Genomic DNA, 12,688 nt, shown 5'->3' with positions numbered 1-12,688 from the left:
ATCTTTGGAAGATTAAGTGGGATCCTTAATATATCATCTGGCAAAGAGTAACAAACAGAGAATAAAGTTATTCAAGAGAAAAACATTGTTTTCTTTTGTGTCTCTTTTTCCTATCAGTTGCTTTCCCCTCTCTGTTTTCCCCAGCTGTCGGCTGTTTGATGTCCGTCTGTCCCATCCTAACCATCTGCCTCACAATCTAAATGAGAGGTTCTGTTGTCTTGCTGACACCTGGACGTCCTCTAACCACTTGTTACTTCGTCAAAAACCAAGTCCTTTTCTAACAGCGGTGTAAAAAATGGTATGATGACCGTTCAATGAATGAAATTCCCCTGCAGCTGTTTATGTGGGTTGGTTGACTGGCTAAAAATATAAAAGCCTTTGACCTCTTCTAGTAAATTTAGACTCTGGAAAAACATGGTTTCTGTGACATTTTTGGTAAGAGAAAGCAATGCAGCAGTGAGAGTGATTATATCGCAAAGTAGGGGTTGGTTTGAATTCACACTTTGGTCTGCTAGCTCCCCCACTTGCCTTTCCTAAATTACAGACTTAAAACATGCACACCTATTTGCACCATGAGTACACCTCTTTGGTTATTTTCCGCTGCCACATTCCAAAAGGTTAAGCTATTTAGAAAACACATGTAACGAACAAGATCCATTCCACCTCAGAGGTTCCACTTACCAACCTGAAAGCCAGTGTTAGTGTCCAAGACCTTTATGAAAACTGTGACATACTGTGTTTGGACCTCTTCATGCCAAGTGTGCTGTTGGGGACCCTGATTACTTAACACATTTTAGAAACTGCAGACCTGCAGTACTAAAGTTCTGCTTGACGTGTAAGTTCCTGAGGTGAAGTTTCATCAGAAACCAATAATCTCTGTTCAAAACAATTTGAAAAACATCAAAGCATTGAAGGTTCTCCCTTTAAAAGTATCAGAGATTATTCACTCAATTTCTAAAATATTTTAAATATTTGATACAAGTAATCACTTTTAAAGGTTTGAACCAGTGACGCGTCAAATATATTTACACTAAAATATGCAAAGCAAAATAATCTTCTTGATTAAACTAATATAAAGAACTCAAAGTACAATTAATAATAATAAATAATAATTTTTTTTTTTTTTATATTTTCTCTTTTCATCTAGTTATTTTTTTCTACTGTTGAATTGTATTTACCACAAAGTAATGTGCTAAATAAAAGTTTTTCTTTTCTTTTGTAAACAGTACATATATGTCATAAATAAATGTAATTAAAACTTCGAAAATATTGACCGGAAACATGGGGGGAAAAAACTGCATGCTTGATACAATTATCAGGGTAAATGTCTTGGGACTCAAAAGTCACTTTCCAATTTTTCCATGTGCTGTTCCCAAGTCCGGTAAGGAAAGAGGGCAAACGAATTAGAAAACTCATGCAAGCATTGGAGAAATAAACCAATTCTCCACAGTGAAGGCTCAGTCAAGAATTATTTGATCATCTTTGCGGAAAAGATTTAAAAAAATAATGAAAAAGTTTCTTTTTCTTTATTATTTTATATTAATCTTGTTTTCAACATTTAAAACAGTTTTTAAAACATCAGTCAGGACCACTTTACGCCACAAGGGGGAGGACAAAGCACAAACCGGAAGCAGGAAATGACGTCAACTTCAACGTGCGAAATTCAAACTTGTGGAACAAAACATTCCCACCGAGGCTGGGCGTCCACTGACAATTCTCGGTCTGTTTTTCACTAAAACACAGGTAAATGTACAATTTCCATTATGTTAAAGACAGTTTGAAAATATGGTCACTTCTTTTTTTTTTTGTTTTAAACTGAAAACATTTAGCCATTTTTTCCGTTTTATTAAATGTGTCGCTTAACTTTAGCTAGCTAGTACCGGCGTTAGCTAAATATTTACACTGAGTTTTGAAGGTATTTTCATTTCATTGTTCATATATCATGTTTTTTTTTTATCACAGCGTCGTTTGTTTTTAAAGCGACACACACAGGGGAGATGCCTGTGGAAAGGACGGAGCCCCGTGGAACGGCAGAGCTTGACAAATATTATGAGGTGTATGAAACCATCGGCTCAGGTAATAATATCGTGTTTTGATATACGATTATTATACTCAAACTTTATGGTATCGTGTTTGAATCCCTGTTTATTTTTCAGGTGGCTTTGCCAAAGTCAAACTGGGCCGGCATATTCTAACGGGGGAGAAGGTTGCTATTAAAATAATGAACAAAAAAGATCTTGGGGTAGGTTTAAAAAGAAGTCTTATAGTAACAAGTGGCAGTGTGCTTACAGAACCTGCAGGTGACCTATGTGTAGTGTGTAAAGTTCAAAAGTTAAAGCTAGAGTATTAAAGAGCCACAAACACAACCCTTTTCTCTTTAAAGACCTACTCCAATAAAAATTGTGTTTTTAACATATTCTTGTAGGATTTTACTTACATAGAGAATGTCTAAAGAAATTTTAAAATAGTAAAACAACATTGTGCGCAAATTCCAAAGTTGCAAGTTAACAAGTCAGACTTGTGAACCTATGTCTTTTTTTTAAAAAGACAATAGAAAGTTTTGCTGGTATGCCACCGCATTTGGCAAAAATGCAACATGTCAATTGTTTGGACTTGCAGCTATAATTAGAATCGAATAGAACTTTAATTGATCCAACAACAGGGATATTGATTTGTTATATATCATATATATATATATATATATATATATATATATATATATATATATATATATATATATATATATATATATATATATATATATAAACAGCAGATAAAAGATAACACTAAACAAAAAAATCATCTAATAAAAAAAACAAGTATCCAATGCCTATGAGGTGTTTTAGAGTCTAAAAGCTGATGTAAGGAAAGACCGGATCTCTGGACCAATTTGTTGATCTTCTTCCTGTCAGTACATCAAATCCCCCCAGGAGCTCATTCTGTAGAAGGGGGCAGATGCAACAACGCCTTCATAAAATGTTGGCATTTTTAGGACTGATCTCAACATCGTTTTCTCCTGTATGCCAAGGTACTTTTGAACCAAACAAAAGGTTTTCAGAATTGGGCCATAAAAAACAGATTGTGGTTCTTTGTTTTTTTCAGTCAAAAATAATTTTTAACATTAGCTTTTCATCTAATTATTAAAAATCTATTTAGGTTTCAAAGTTAAGCATTTGAGAAAAAAAATCCAAGTTTTTTTAAAAATAAAAAGTATGTTTTTTTTAATGTTTCACAGGATGACTTGCCTCGTGTAAAGTTGGAGATTGAGGCAATGAAGAACCTGAGTCATCAGCATATCTGTCGACTTTATCACGTCATCGAAACCTCCTTGCAGATATTCATGGTCCTTGAGGTAAAGAGCATCTAGTTTTTATGTGTGTGTGATCTGGGACATTTTTTTTTTTTTAATTTTTACCTTTCTGTCCCTCAGTACTGCCCCGGTGGAGAGCTCTTTGATTATATCATTGCAAAGGATCGACTGTCAGAGGAAGAGACCAGGGTCTTCTTCAGACAAATTGTTTCCGCCCTGGCCTATGTCCACAGCCAAGGATACGCTCACAGAGACCTAAAACCGGTAAATAGAAGGGTTGCTGCATATTTGCGAAGACACAGTGTTACCTCAAATGTGATGGCAGATTAATTTAGGTTTAACTTCATTCATTTTTTTGTTTTTTGCTTTAGGAAAACCTTTTAATCGACGAAGACCAAAACTTGAAGTTAATAGACTTTGGCTTGTGTGCCAAACCCAAGGTATCTCCCCATGTTTCTTTTCTACTGCGTGTAGATCAGAGTTGCAATGTTAACTTAAAGGGCACATTATATCACAATAAAAACATGAATAAATATCAAATTAACAGTGTTCTAGAAAGCCAAGCTGATTTTTGCGGATTTGCTTTTGTTACAGGGAGGATTGAGTTACGAGCTGATGACATGTTGTGGCAGTCCTGCTTATGCTGCTCCTGAGCTCATTCAGGGAAAGGCATATATAGGATCAGAGGTAGGATGGGAAAGCTGTTTGCATACATGATTTGGGAATTTAGGGGTTTAAGATACTTTAAAGACCCACTCAGATGAAAACTGTTTTTTTCTGTTTTTAAAATGCTCTTGTGACATATCCAAAGAAAATTAAGCTCAAATTTACATTTCTAAGTATTTCTTTATGCAAATTGTTGTGAATCATGAGCAGACAAAAAATGCAGTTGAAAAAAAAGAGTATTTGCTACCTAGAATATTTGCTGGATAGGCCAAAAGCTCCTTTAGTTGAGCTCCCAGCAACAGGAAGGGGGGTGGGGTTGCTCATGCCAATGGTCCTGCAAACAACTCAGAAGAATTTTTCCATTGAACTACCGCCACTCTGCAGAAACTATGTTCTTAAAACAATGATTTAAAAAAAATATTTTTGTATAAAAAGGGCATGATCATAAATAAGACAAGTGAGAATGCTTTTTAAATGGATCAAAAGATGATTGGAGTGAGTCTGTAATCCAACAGAACATTTGTTGCTGACACCCAGTAAAAATGTTAAGAAAAAATTGTTTCACAGTTCTGCTTTTATGACCATATTCATTTTGTATTTAACGCTTCATTATAAACACTGTTGAGCTGTGTAACCTTTAGGCCGATGTGTGGAGTATGGGAGTTCTGCTGTTCGCTCTGCTTTGTGGATATTTACCCTTTGATGATGACAACTGCATGGTTCTTTATCGAAAGATCACAGTAAGAGCACTGTTGAGTTTATTTCCAGTAAAGACAATAGATGTCTGTTTGCTTTTTTAACTTTTTTGTTTTTTCCTTTAGAGAGGTAAATATGAGAATCCACCCTGGCTATCTCCAGGTAGCATCCTCCTCCTAAACCAAATGATGCAGGTTTGTATTGGGCCCTTATGTTTATTTCTTTTTTTAAGATGAATCCTAGTTTAAACACTCCAGCAATTCCCAAGTTATAAAAATGTACTAGCACAGAATGAAAACGAAATTCCTTGAATTTTACAGACATTTTTCTTGATCCGATGGTGTCGTTTTTAACTGTAGTTTCTGTGTGTGTCCTGCAGGTGGACCCCAAGCGGCGCCTCACTGTCAAACAGCTGTTGAACCATCCCTGGGTGATGAAGGACTATAATAGTCCTGTCGAGTGGTTCAGCAAGCAGCCGGTACAGACGCTCTGACAATAAGGATACGAACTCAAGCAAAGCAATTACAACATGTTTTTTGTTAAGGGGGCGTGTCGCCAACCTCTTCTGTTTTCTAATGTTTCTTTTTGGTTTTTTTACTCTTTAACATTTGTCCCTTCTGGTCATTCGTTCTTATTTTTTGGAATACATAAATGTACTTGCTTGCATATAATAGTACCATATTTATAAAGAGTTTGGTATCTTAGGCCTATTTGTACAATAAGGTAGGTCTGTTTTTGTTTGTTCTTTAAAGCTTGGCCACATTGATGAAGACTGCATTACTGAGATGGCGGTCTACATGAAGAAGTCGAGAGAGAGCACTACAGCGCTGGTGAAGGAGGTGTGTGGGGACTCATCTGGGCATAATTGTCTTTATATTTCAGTCTGTTCTCAGTTCATCTGAATAAAAGCAGTGTTTGTGATTGATTTAAAAAAAAAAAAAACTATTTCTAAGAGATCTTGACTTTCTCAGTGGAAGTATGACCAGACCACAGCCACATATTTGCTGCTGCTGTCAAAGAAGCGGGGAGGAAAGCCTGTCCGTCTGCGCCGTGAGCCAGCTGCCTGTGAGGACTCTCCTCTGCACAGAGAACTGCAGGTCAGGATCTTAGCCACATCTCAAGCATTCAATCCACTTTCTAGACTCTCTAGAATCTTAAGAATTTTATCTGTTCCTTTGAGATTGGAGAGGGCCTTCACTTCGTTGAGGATGACGAGACGGTGATTATTGGTTCTTTGGACTTCTGTTCGGACTACATTGATGACTGTCCATGGGTCTCAGTCCCACAGTACAGACCCCATGGGGTCAGAGGTCAAGCAGACAGAAACACCACCAGAGACAAGGTATGTGGCTGAGTAGATAATTTAATTCAGGAAAAAATTAAATAGTTAGCATTTATGCTCTCCAAACCTGACAAAATGATTGAAAGATTGAGAGAAAAAGCTGACAGAAGTGTTCACTCTTCTAAAAACTAGATTAGCACTTTTGAACACTAAAATATTTTAGATCCTTGCTGCAGCAGCTAGCCAGGTACTAGCTAAAGATAAGAGATAGGTACACTTTTTACACATTTTTTTCTGTAAAATTAACTGATGAAATAAATAGATTTTCATATTTAAGACCATTTAGGGAAAATCAAATATGTCAACAAATTACAAATGTTGGATCAACGCTCTCATATCAACCGTTTCTTCTTTGTTTCTATAGAGATTAGTGTCACCAACAGTGGAAAAAAGATATGTTCGCAGCCCGATGGAGGAGAGGGGGAGGCGGCGGCAAAGAGATCAAGAGCAAAAAAGTGAGAACAAGGAGAATCTTGCTGAGGACAAAGGAGCGGAAATGTTTGCGCTGCCTCCCCCTCGCACCCCTGTGCCCAGTAAGAGGAACCCACGCTCCATCAAGAATGTGTTAACAACACCCAACCAGAACGTCAATGCCAACAAATCCAATGCAGGCACGCCGAAAGGTAAGACAAGTTTCTGGTCGATTTTGGTGTATTATTATTTTTCTTTTCATTCTTATGAGTTTGTTCCTCTAAGAAATATACTGTTAGATTAACAATATTTAATTGACTTTTTCCAGACCTCCCTCTTTCATTTTTGCTTTTTTGGCCTCATAGTGCTTGCACCCGTAATCACAAGTGCCACAGCCACATGCTACACATTTGCAAGTAAATTGTCTTCCAGTAATAAACTCATTTATTGGACCAGTTTTTCTTCCAAAGCCCCTCATATTTCAATAATTTATCTGTCATTACGCCACTGAAAATGGACAGACGCACCCTTATTACTGTCCAACTCAAAGGTGAGGCGATTATCGGGCAGCTAATTCTATTCACTTATCTCTAAATGAAGGGCACTAATATGAATAGAGAACGATTAAAGTTGTAATTATTTGTCGTCGTGCCTTTTCTGTTCAGATGTCCAGCCTCATTAGTTTCCTGTTGAAATTTGGCTGTTTGCTAACTCTCTGCAGTTCATGGTAAACCTGAGGAGCCTGTCTTAGTGTTCTAGCTGCAGTGTTTGAGCTGCAGTTTGGAGCAAACATGCTGACTGTGACATCCTCGTCCACACTCTCTTACACACTCGCACACACACACCCAGAGTGGGCTGTGTATGTCTGTCCCCAGGCGTGCGCTTTGACAGGTGTAGCTGTCGCCTTCCTTTGGTCACTGTCCCACTTGGGCTGTAGTGACATGTGTTCTCTTGCCACTTAAGCCCAGCTCTCAGTCTTGTGTGTGACTGCGTGCACATGTGTGTCTGTGTATGTCATACTCTCTTTTGTGTCAGCGCCAGTCAATTTGCTCGCATTTAAGCACCAAACAGCTTCTTTCAGAAGTTTGGAACCCTCTAGTTCTTGATATCTTTGTCTAGTTTCATTGAGGCAGAATGTGCGGTGAGTGAGACATTTAAATTAAAGTCAAATCATCTTTTGAGCTGTTTTTTAAAGAGTTGCCTTGTGGGTGTTTAACTATGATTATGCCGTTTTTTTTTCCTTAGCTCCAATTAAAAAATGTTTTTCTAGGACATAGTTTCTGCAGCGCCACAGTAGTTCATTACAAATTTGCTTCTGAGTTTAGGGCGGGATCATTGGTGGGAAGCAACCCCCTTTCCTGTCCTTGTTGCATATTTTCTACATCATAAATACGCCCTTTTTGATAACCGTATTCTTTTCTCTGTTCCTGGTTGACAACAATTTGAATTAATGAAAATCAGAAATGCAATTTAAAGTTTTATTTTTTTATACACGTCCACAACAACATGTTAAAAACACCAAAAACAAGATTTATTTTTTATCAGAGTGCGTCTTTAATGGATCAGTTCCTTGGTTTTCTACGCTAGAAATTGCTTTTAAAATGCCTTCACAGATATCTAAACCTTTTCATGTTTTGCAACAGGGTGTGGCAACAATATTAAAGACATTTTCTGTTTGATTTCCAAAGTGCTCTGATGAGCACTCTGTCTTGCGCTAAAATATTTGCTTTGACTGATATGATGCGGGCACGTTATGAAGAAAATGTACATTTTTGTGCCCAGGTTGGTTTCTGGTGCAGAAACCTTTTTTCTCCTCCTTTTTAGTTCTGACGACATATTTGAATTTCTCAGTGAAATGAAAATTTTTTTGTTTGAACTTATGTCACAGGGAAGCTTTTGCAATTTATTCAAAGCCAATCCTGTTTGATTCTCCACTGCTTTAGTTAAACTGTGAATTTTTTGCGCAGTGCAGTCTTTGCTGCTTTATTTGTATTCTTGTATATTTGTATTCTTATCTGTATGCTTTCCTTTGAGAGTCTCTGACTGTTTGTTGTTTTTTTTTCTAACAGGTGGTGACAGTGCATCTAAGGAACACAATAAGAAGACAATAGAAAACAATGAACCAACAAAAATTGAAATTTTAGCTTTTAGTCCAGAGCGAAGGTGAGCAAACAGGAAATGCAGGAAACTGAAATCAACCGTTGGGATTAGGGTTCATGTTTGATGCTGCTTTTCTCTTCAGGTCTAGGTCGCTGGACATGGCTGTCACAGGGGACAGTGGCAAGAAGAAGCGAGCCGGGAAGATGTTTGGTTCTTTGGAGAGAGGTCTGGATAAGGTGATCACAATGCTAACCCCGAGTAAGAGAAAGGCCCTCCGGGACGGTCCACGGAAGATTAAGGTACAGATATGTCACAGCGGATATATCGTTCCCTTCAAGTGAATATATCCACTTATTGTACTTGATGATTCACCAACGGCAATACATAAAAAGGGGTTTAAAATGAAGAGAAAAAAAAAGAGATGTTTTGTGTCCCATTTTCTTTGCTCTGTCTTTTTATAGGTTTGCTTTAATTGATTCTAAATTGTTTTTCTAGGCCCAGTATAATGTGACTCTGACCAGCCAAACTAATCCAGACCAGGTCCTGAACCAGATTCTCTCCATCCTGCCAGAGAAAAATGTTGACTTCACACAGAAAGGGTAAGTAGCTACTCCTCCTGCTGTCTTTTCACCCAAACACACTTTTATGAAATACTAAAATTGCATTTAATATAAAAAAATGTCGTCATTTTCAGCTACACCCTGAAGTGTCAGACCTGGGGTGACTTTGGAAAGGTGACCATGGCGTTCGAGTTGGAGGTGTGCCTGCTGCAGAGGCCGGAAGTCGTTGGCGTGCGTCGCCAACGACTGAAAGGAGATGCTTGGGTCTACAAGCATTTAGTTGAGGATATCCTCTCCACATCCCGTATTTAAGGGATGCATGTCTCTGACTGCATCACTGTCTGTGGACACTGGTCTGTTTGTCAGAAATATGGCCTCCCTGTGAGTCTGTTCAGACTAAACAGACGTTTGCCAAGACTATGGAAGCATTTCTTAAAGTTTATAGACGTTTTACAATACACTTTGTGGGTTAGGGAATTTAATGGTAAAAGTAAAATGCCTTTTTTTTTTCATTTCCTTTTCTTACTATTATGCAAACATCTGCTGTCAACTGTGTTGGAGTGTATGAAATAGAGCAGCACGATTTCAGCTGAACCGCTTGGCTGCTGTTTGTTTTATGTCTTGATAAAATTTTCCCCTTAAGGTGCAACACCTGCCTGATGAACAAAAACACAGAATACTGCTGATTTTCTGTCTTTCTTTGTCTTTTATTTTATGTGTTTACAGCTCTGTTGTATTCTATAATGATGTTTGACACGGTTATGTGAAGTATTTTTTTTGTTGACATGTTTCTATTTTTTCTTTGTCTGTCTGTGAGTTTTTAACTAATTTTGTAAATTAACATAATAAAAGATATCCGCTTTTATTGAGACCGATGGGGGGAGAAAAGTGTTTGGGGCAGTTAGTTAAAGTTACCAATTAGTTAAAGATGACTTTCAAACATTCTCAGCCTGTAAAATGTTGAGGATTTCCCAGATTTTTGCTTGTTAGATCTTTTAAATATTTCAAATGTTAATTTTTTTTTTAAATCAAAGAATAGAATATATATAAAACAAATTATTTTGTTGGTAGATTTTTTTTTCAATAATTACCCCTAATAAAGCAGCTTTGGTTAAAAAATATTAGAAACTCCATAGCATTTAAACCAAAATGCCTTTTGTAGAGTGATCAGCATGTTGTCTACCAAATTCTTGAATTCTAAACAGGAAGAGGAATCTAAGATTATTTAAACGGAAGATAGTTTTATATTTAAGACAACAGAATGTTTGGTATGGAGAAATTGAAAAATATGGAAGTTCTGGAAATGGCTAAAAACAAAAGTTAAAGGCCACCTGCTGATTGGCAATTTAAAGTTGTGACTCTTTCAGGTGTGAGAAGCAAGGTTTAATGAGAAAAAAAACTTTCTTTATATATTTCTAATCACCTCTCATCCATGCTGCTTTTTATCACAAAATTGTTTTTTTCTTTCATCTTAAATTTGACATTTTTTACTGTATAAAATATTTAAGTTTAAAATTTGAAAGATCTGTCTGTCGGCTGTTGGACCATGAACCGAACCTCCATTGTTCCTCCCTTCAAACAGGTGGAGCTGATTTTCCAAAAATCAGTCTGGGCTCATTAGTTCATTCCTGTTTGAGATTCAAAGAAAACATGTGGTTAGCACATGAGGAGGATTACTTGGTTTAAGCTGAAGAATTTGGAATAATATGGGACGTTGTTAAAGTAGGAGGAAGCTGAACGCCATGTGCATCTAGCTGGCCTATATTTCTGGGTAAGTGGCAAAGTGGCTATTTAACAAGTTGCTCTTAAAACTGACAATGTTTAGAAAAATTTTATTTTAAATCATTTCTCTTTTGTGGCAGAAAATGAGAGGTTTCCTGATAATTGCTCTTGTGCTTCTTTTCTTATGTGAGTTTTGGTCAAATATCACAACACAAGTGACCTAAACATCTCGTTCTCGCTTGTAAATCTGCTCTACTAATTTCGCAGGGCTTCTGAAAGCTGACCAGTCAGGTGACAAAGGAAATACTCATGAGGTTAGTGAGAAAAAATAGGAGTTTACGGTTAAAATTGGGGCACAGAATTGTTTCCTTTGTCACTTTCCGTTCTGGTTCCCAAATTGGGGCAAAATGGATCGATTTAAAAAAAAAAAGCTTCTCTGTTTATATAAAGTGTTAAGTTTGGCACATTTAAGAGTTTATTATTTGGGAGGAAAGAGAATTAAAAAAAAAAAGTGTTCACTAATTGCAGTTGAGGTGTTCCCTGAAGAAAAATATTTTTACACTATTTGTGGGGGTATTGAATTTTTCTTTTTTTTTTTTTTTTTTTTTAACTTTGCAGTTGCTGGGATGAGAATTGACCATGACCTGTGCCACAAGTTTGAGATGTAACTGCTGAGTCTGAGCTGTGTCACAATAGCTAAGATTATGGCAGTTTCAGGATTGTTTACAGGGGTGCCACTTTTAACCCTGGAACTGTGGCATTTTCATAGGAAACCATAGGATGCTATAATGTTGGTGGTCTTATAAAATTACATCAGACTAAAACCATATTTTCACTTAAGTCCTCAAAACTTGATGTCAAATGTGTAAATGTAAGTATTAGTTTAGGGAGTCAAAATGACACGACATCTAAAGAGTTGTTAAGAAAAACATTTTTTAAGACCCTTATTTGCACATATTTATGTGCAATCAAGCATAAGAAGTGATGGAAATTCCTTTCAGCTAAACGTTATGAGTGCGGCCAAGATGCATATTGCTCGCATGTATTTTAACCCCCCGTTATCATGTGCGAATAGTCATTTCTCTTTCTTTTTAAAAAATCAACACTTGATGTGTCCTTGTTTCTTTTGCTTTTGCAGAAAGGAACCCTGGGGGAGTTGGTGCTCACTCTCCTCTTATCTCCACTCTCTTTGTACTCCTGGGTGGCTTCCATACTCGTCAGATTCATCATATCCATCCCAGCTCTTGGTCTCAGCGCCCTTCATTACTCCGTTGCGCTGATCTTTGCTGGGCCTTGGTGTGTGGCGACTATCTGCGTATCCCTGCTGCTGACTTGTCTCCAAATCACCCTGTACCTGCTTCACATGACCCTGGTGGTTGGGGTGGTGATAGTAGTTTTGACCCTCGCACGATCTAACTCCACTGATCGTGAGACCGTTGAAGAGGTGACAACAGATGAGGCAGCGAAGCGACTCCAGCAGTGGAGAGTGGAGCATCAAATGAAAACCAAACCAAGAAGGATATTTTTTAGAGTTGCAAAACAAGGCTGACTTTTTGTTGTGGTTTGTTTCTGCCAGGAAAAAAAGAACCTCGGCTTAAGCAGCTTTGAACCTTCTTTAAAATTCATTAATTTTTATACATGCAAAACTGCTTGAATTCTTCTTACATTTATTGTGTGTGTGTGTGTAAATTGGTTTTGAGACACTTTATAAGGAAGCAAAATAAAACACTCTCGTATGACTCTGATTTTTAAATGAGTAAAAAAGCATCTGCTAGTCGCTACTTTAACCAACAGCCAAGGGTTGTCCACTTATCTTTCTCATTTTCCTTTCTCCAGTTAGAACTGCGGCCCCTCCAATTATCTGCGGATTGTTGTGCTGTT

General features: G+C 37.3%; 1 protein-coding gene and 1 long non-coding RNA gene across 2 annotated transcripts; both read left to right on the top strand.

Moving 5' to 3' along the window:
- The first annotated feature begins 1,601 nt into the window (after positions 1-1,601).
- On the top strand, positions 1,602-9,950 carry LOC101169663 (maternal embryonic leucine zipper kinase). The gene is made up of 18 exons (XM_023956469.2): positions 1,602-1,743; positions 1,963-2,076; positions 2,157-2,242; positions 3,236-3,352; positions 3,431-3,574; positions 3,682-3,750; positions 3,905-3,997; positions 4,618-4,716; positions 4,798-4,866; positions 5,052-5,150; positions 5,425-5,511; positions 5,644-5,769; positions 5,853-6,014; positions 6,379-6,637; positions 8,495-8,588; positions 8,668-8,824; positions 9,021-9,124; positions 9,220-9,950. Exons 2-18 carry the CDS (start codon positions 1,998-2,000, stop codon positions 9,395-9,397), a joined length of 2,022 nt encoding a protein of 673 aa, XP_023812237.1. The 5' UTR covers positions 1,602-1,743; positions 1,963-1,997; the 3' UTR covers positions 9,398-9,950.
- A 753-nt stretch (positions 9,951-10,703) lies between these two features.
- On the top strand, positions 10,704-12,546 carry LOC101164531 (uncharacterized). The gene is made up of 4 exons (XR_013654424.1): positions 10,704-10,856; positions 10,948-10,993; positions 11,075-11,121; positions 11,946-12,546. It is a non-coding gene; the product is annotated as an uncharacterized LOC101164531 (long non-coding RNA).
- Positions 12,547-12,688: the final 142 nt, after the last annotated feature.

Source organism: Oryzias latipes, assembly GCF_053564925.1.
Source record: "Oryzias latipes strain Hd-rR chromosome 1 unlocalized genomic scaffold, Olatipes_Hd-rR_3.1 chr1_Y".
In the NCBI taxonomy this organism is placed as follows: domain Eukaryota; kingdom Metazoa; phylum Chordata; class Actinopteri; order Beloniformes; family Adrianichthyidae; genus Oryzias; species Oryzias latipes.
The sequence above is the reverse complement of the archived record's forward strand: the minus strand, read 5'-3'. Positions and strand labels throughout refer to the sequence as shown.

Excerpts from the sequence above, each read along its gene's own strand:
- LOC101169663 (XM_023956469.2), top strand. The coding sequence starts at position 1,998 with ATGCCTGTGGAAAGGACGGAGCCCCGTGGAACGGCAGAGCTTGACAAA. Across the intron at positions 2,077-2,156 it reads GTATGAAACCATCGGCTCAG|GTGGCTTTGCCAAAGTCAAA; the intron begins GTAATAATATCG and ends TTTATTTTTCAG. Across the intron at positions 3,353-3,430 it reads AGATATTCATGGTCCTTGAG|TACTGCCCCGGTGGAGAGCT; the intron begins GTAAAGAGCATC and ends TCTGTCCCTCAG.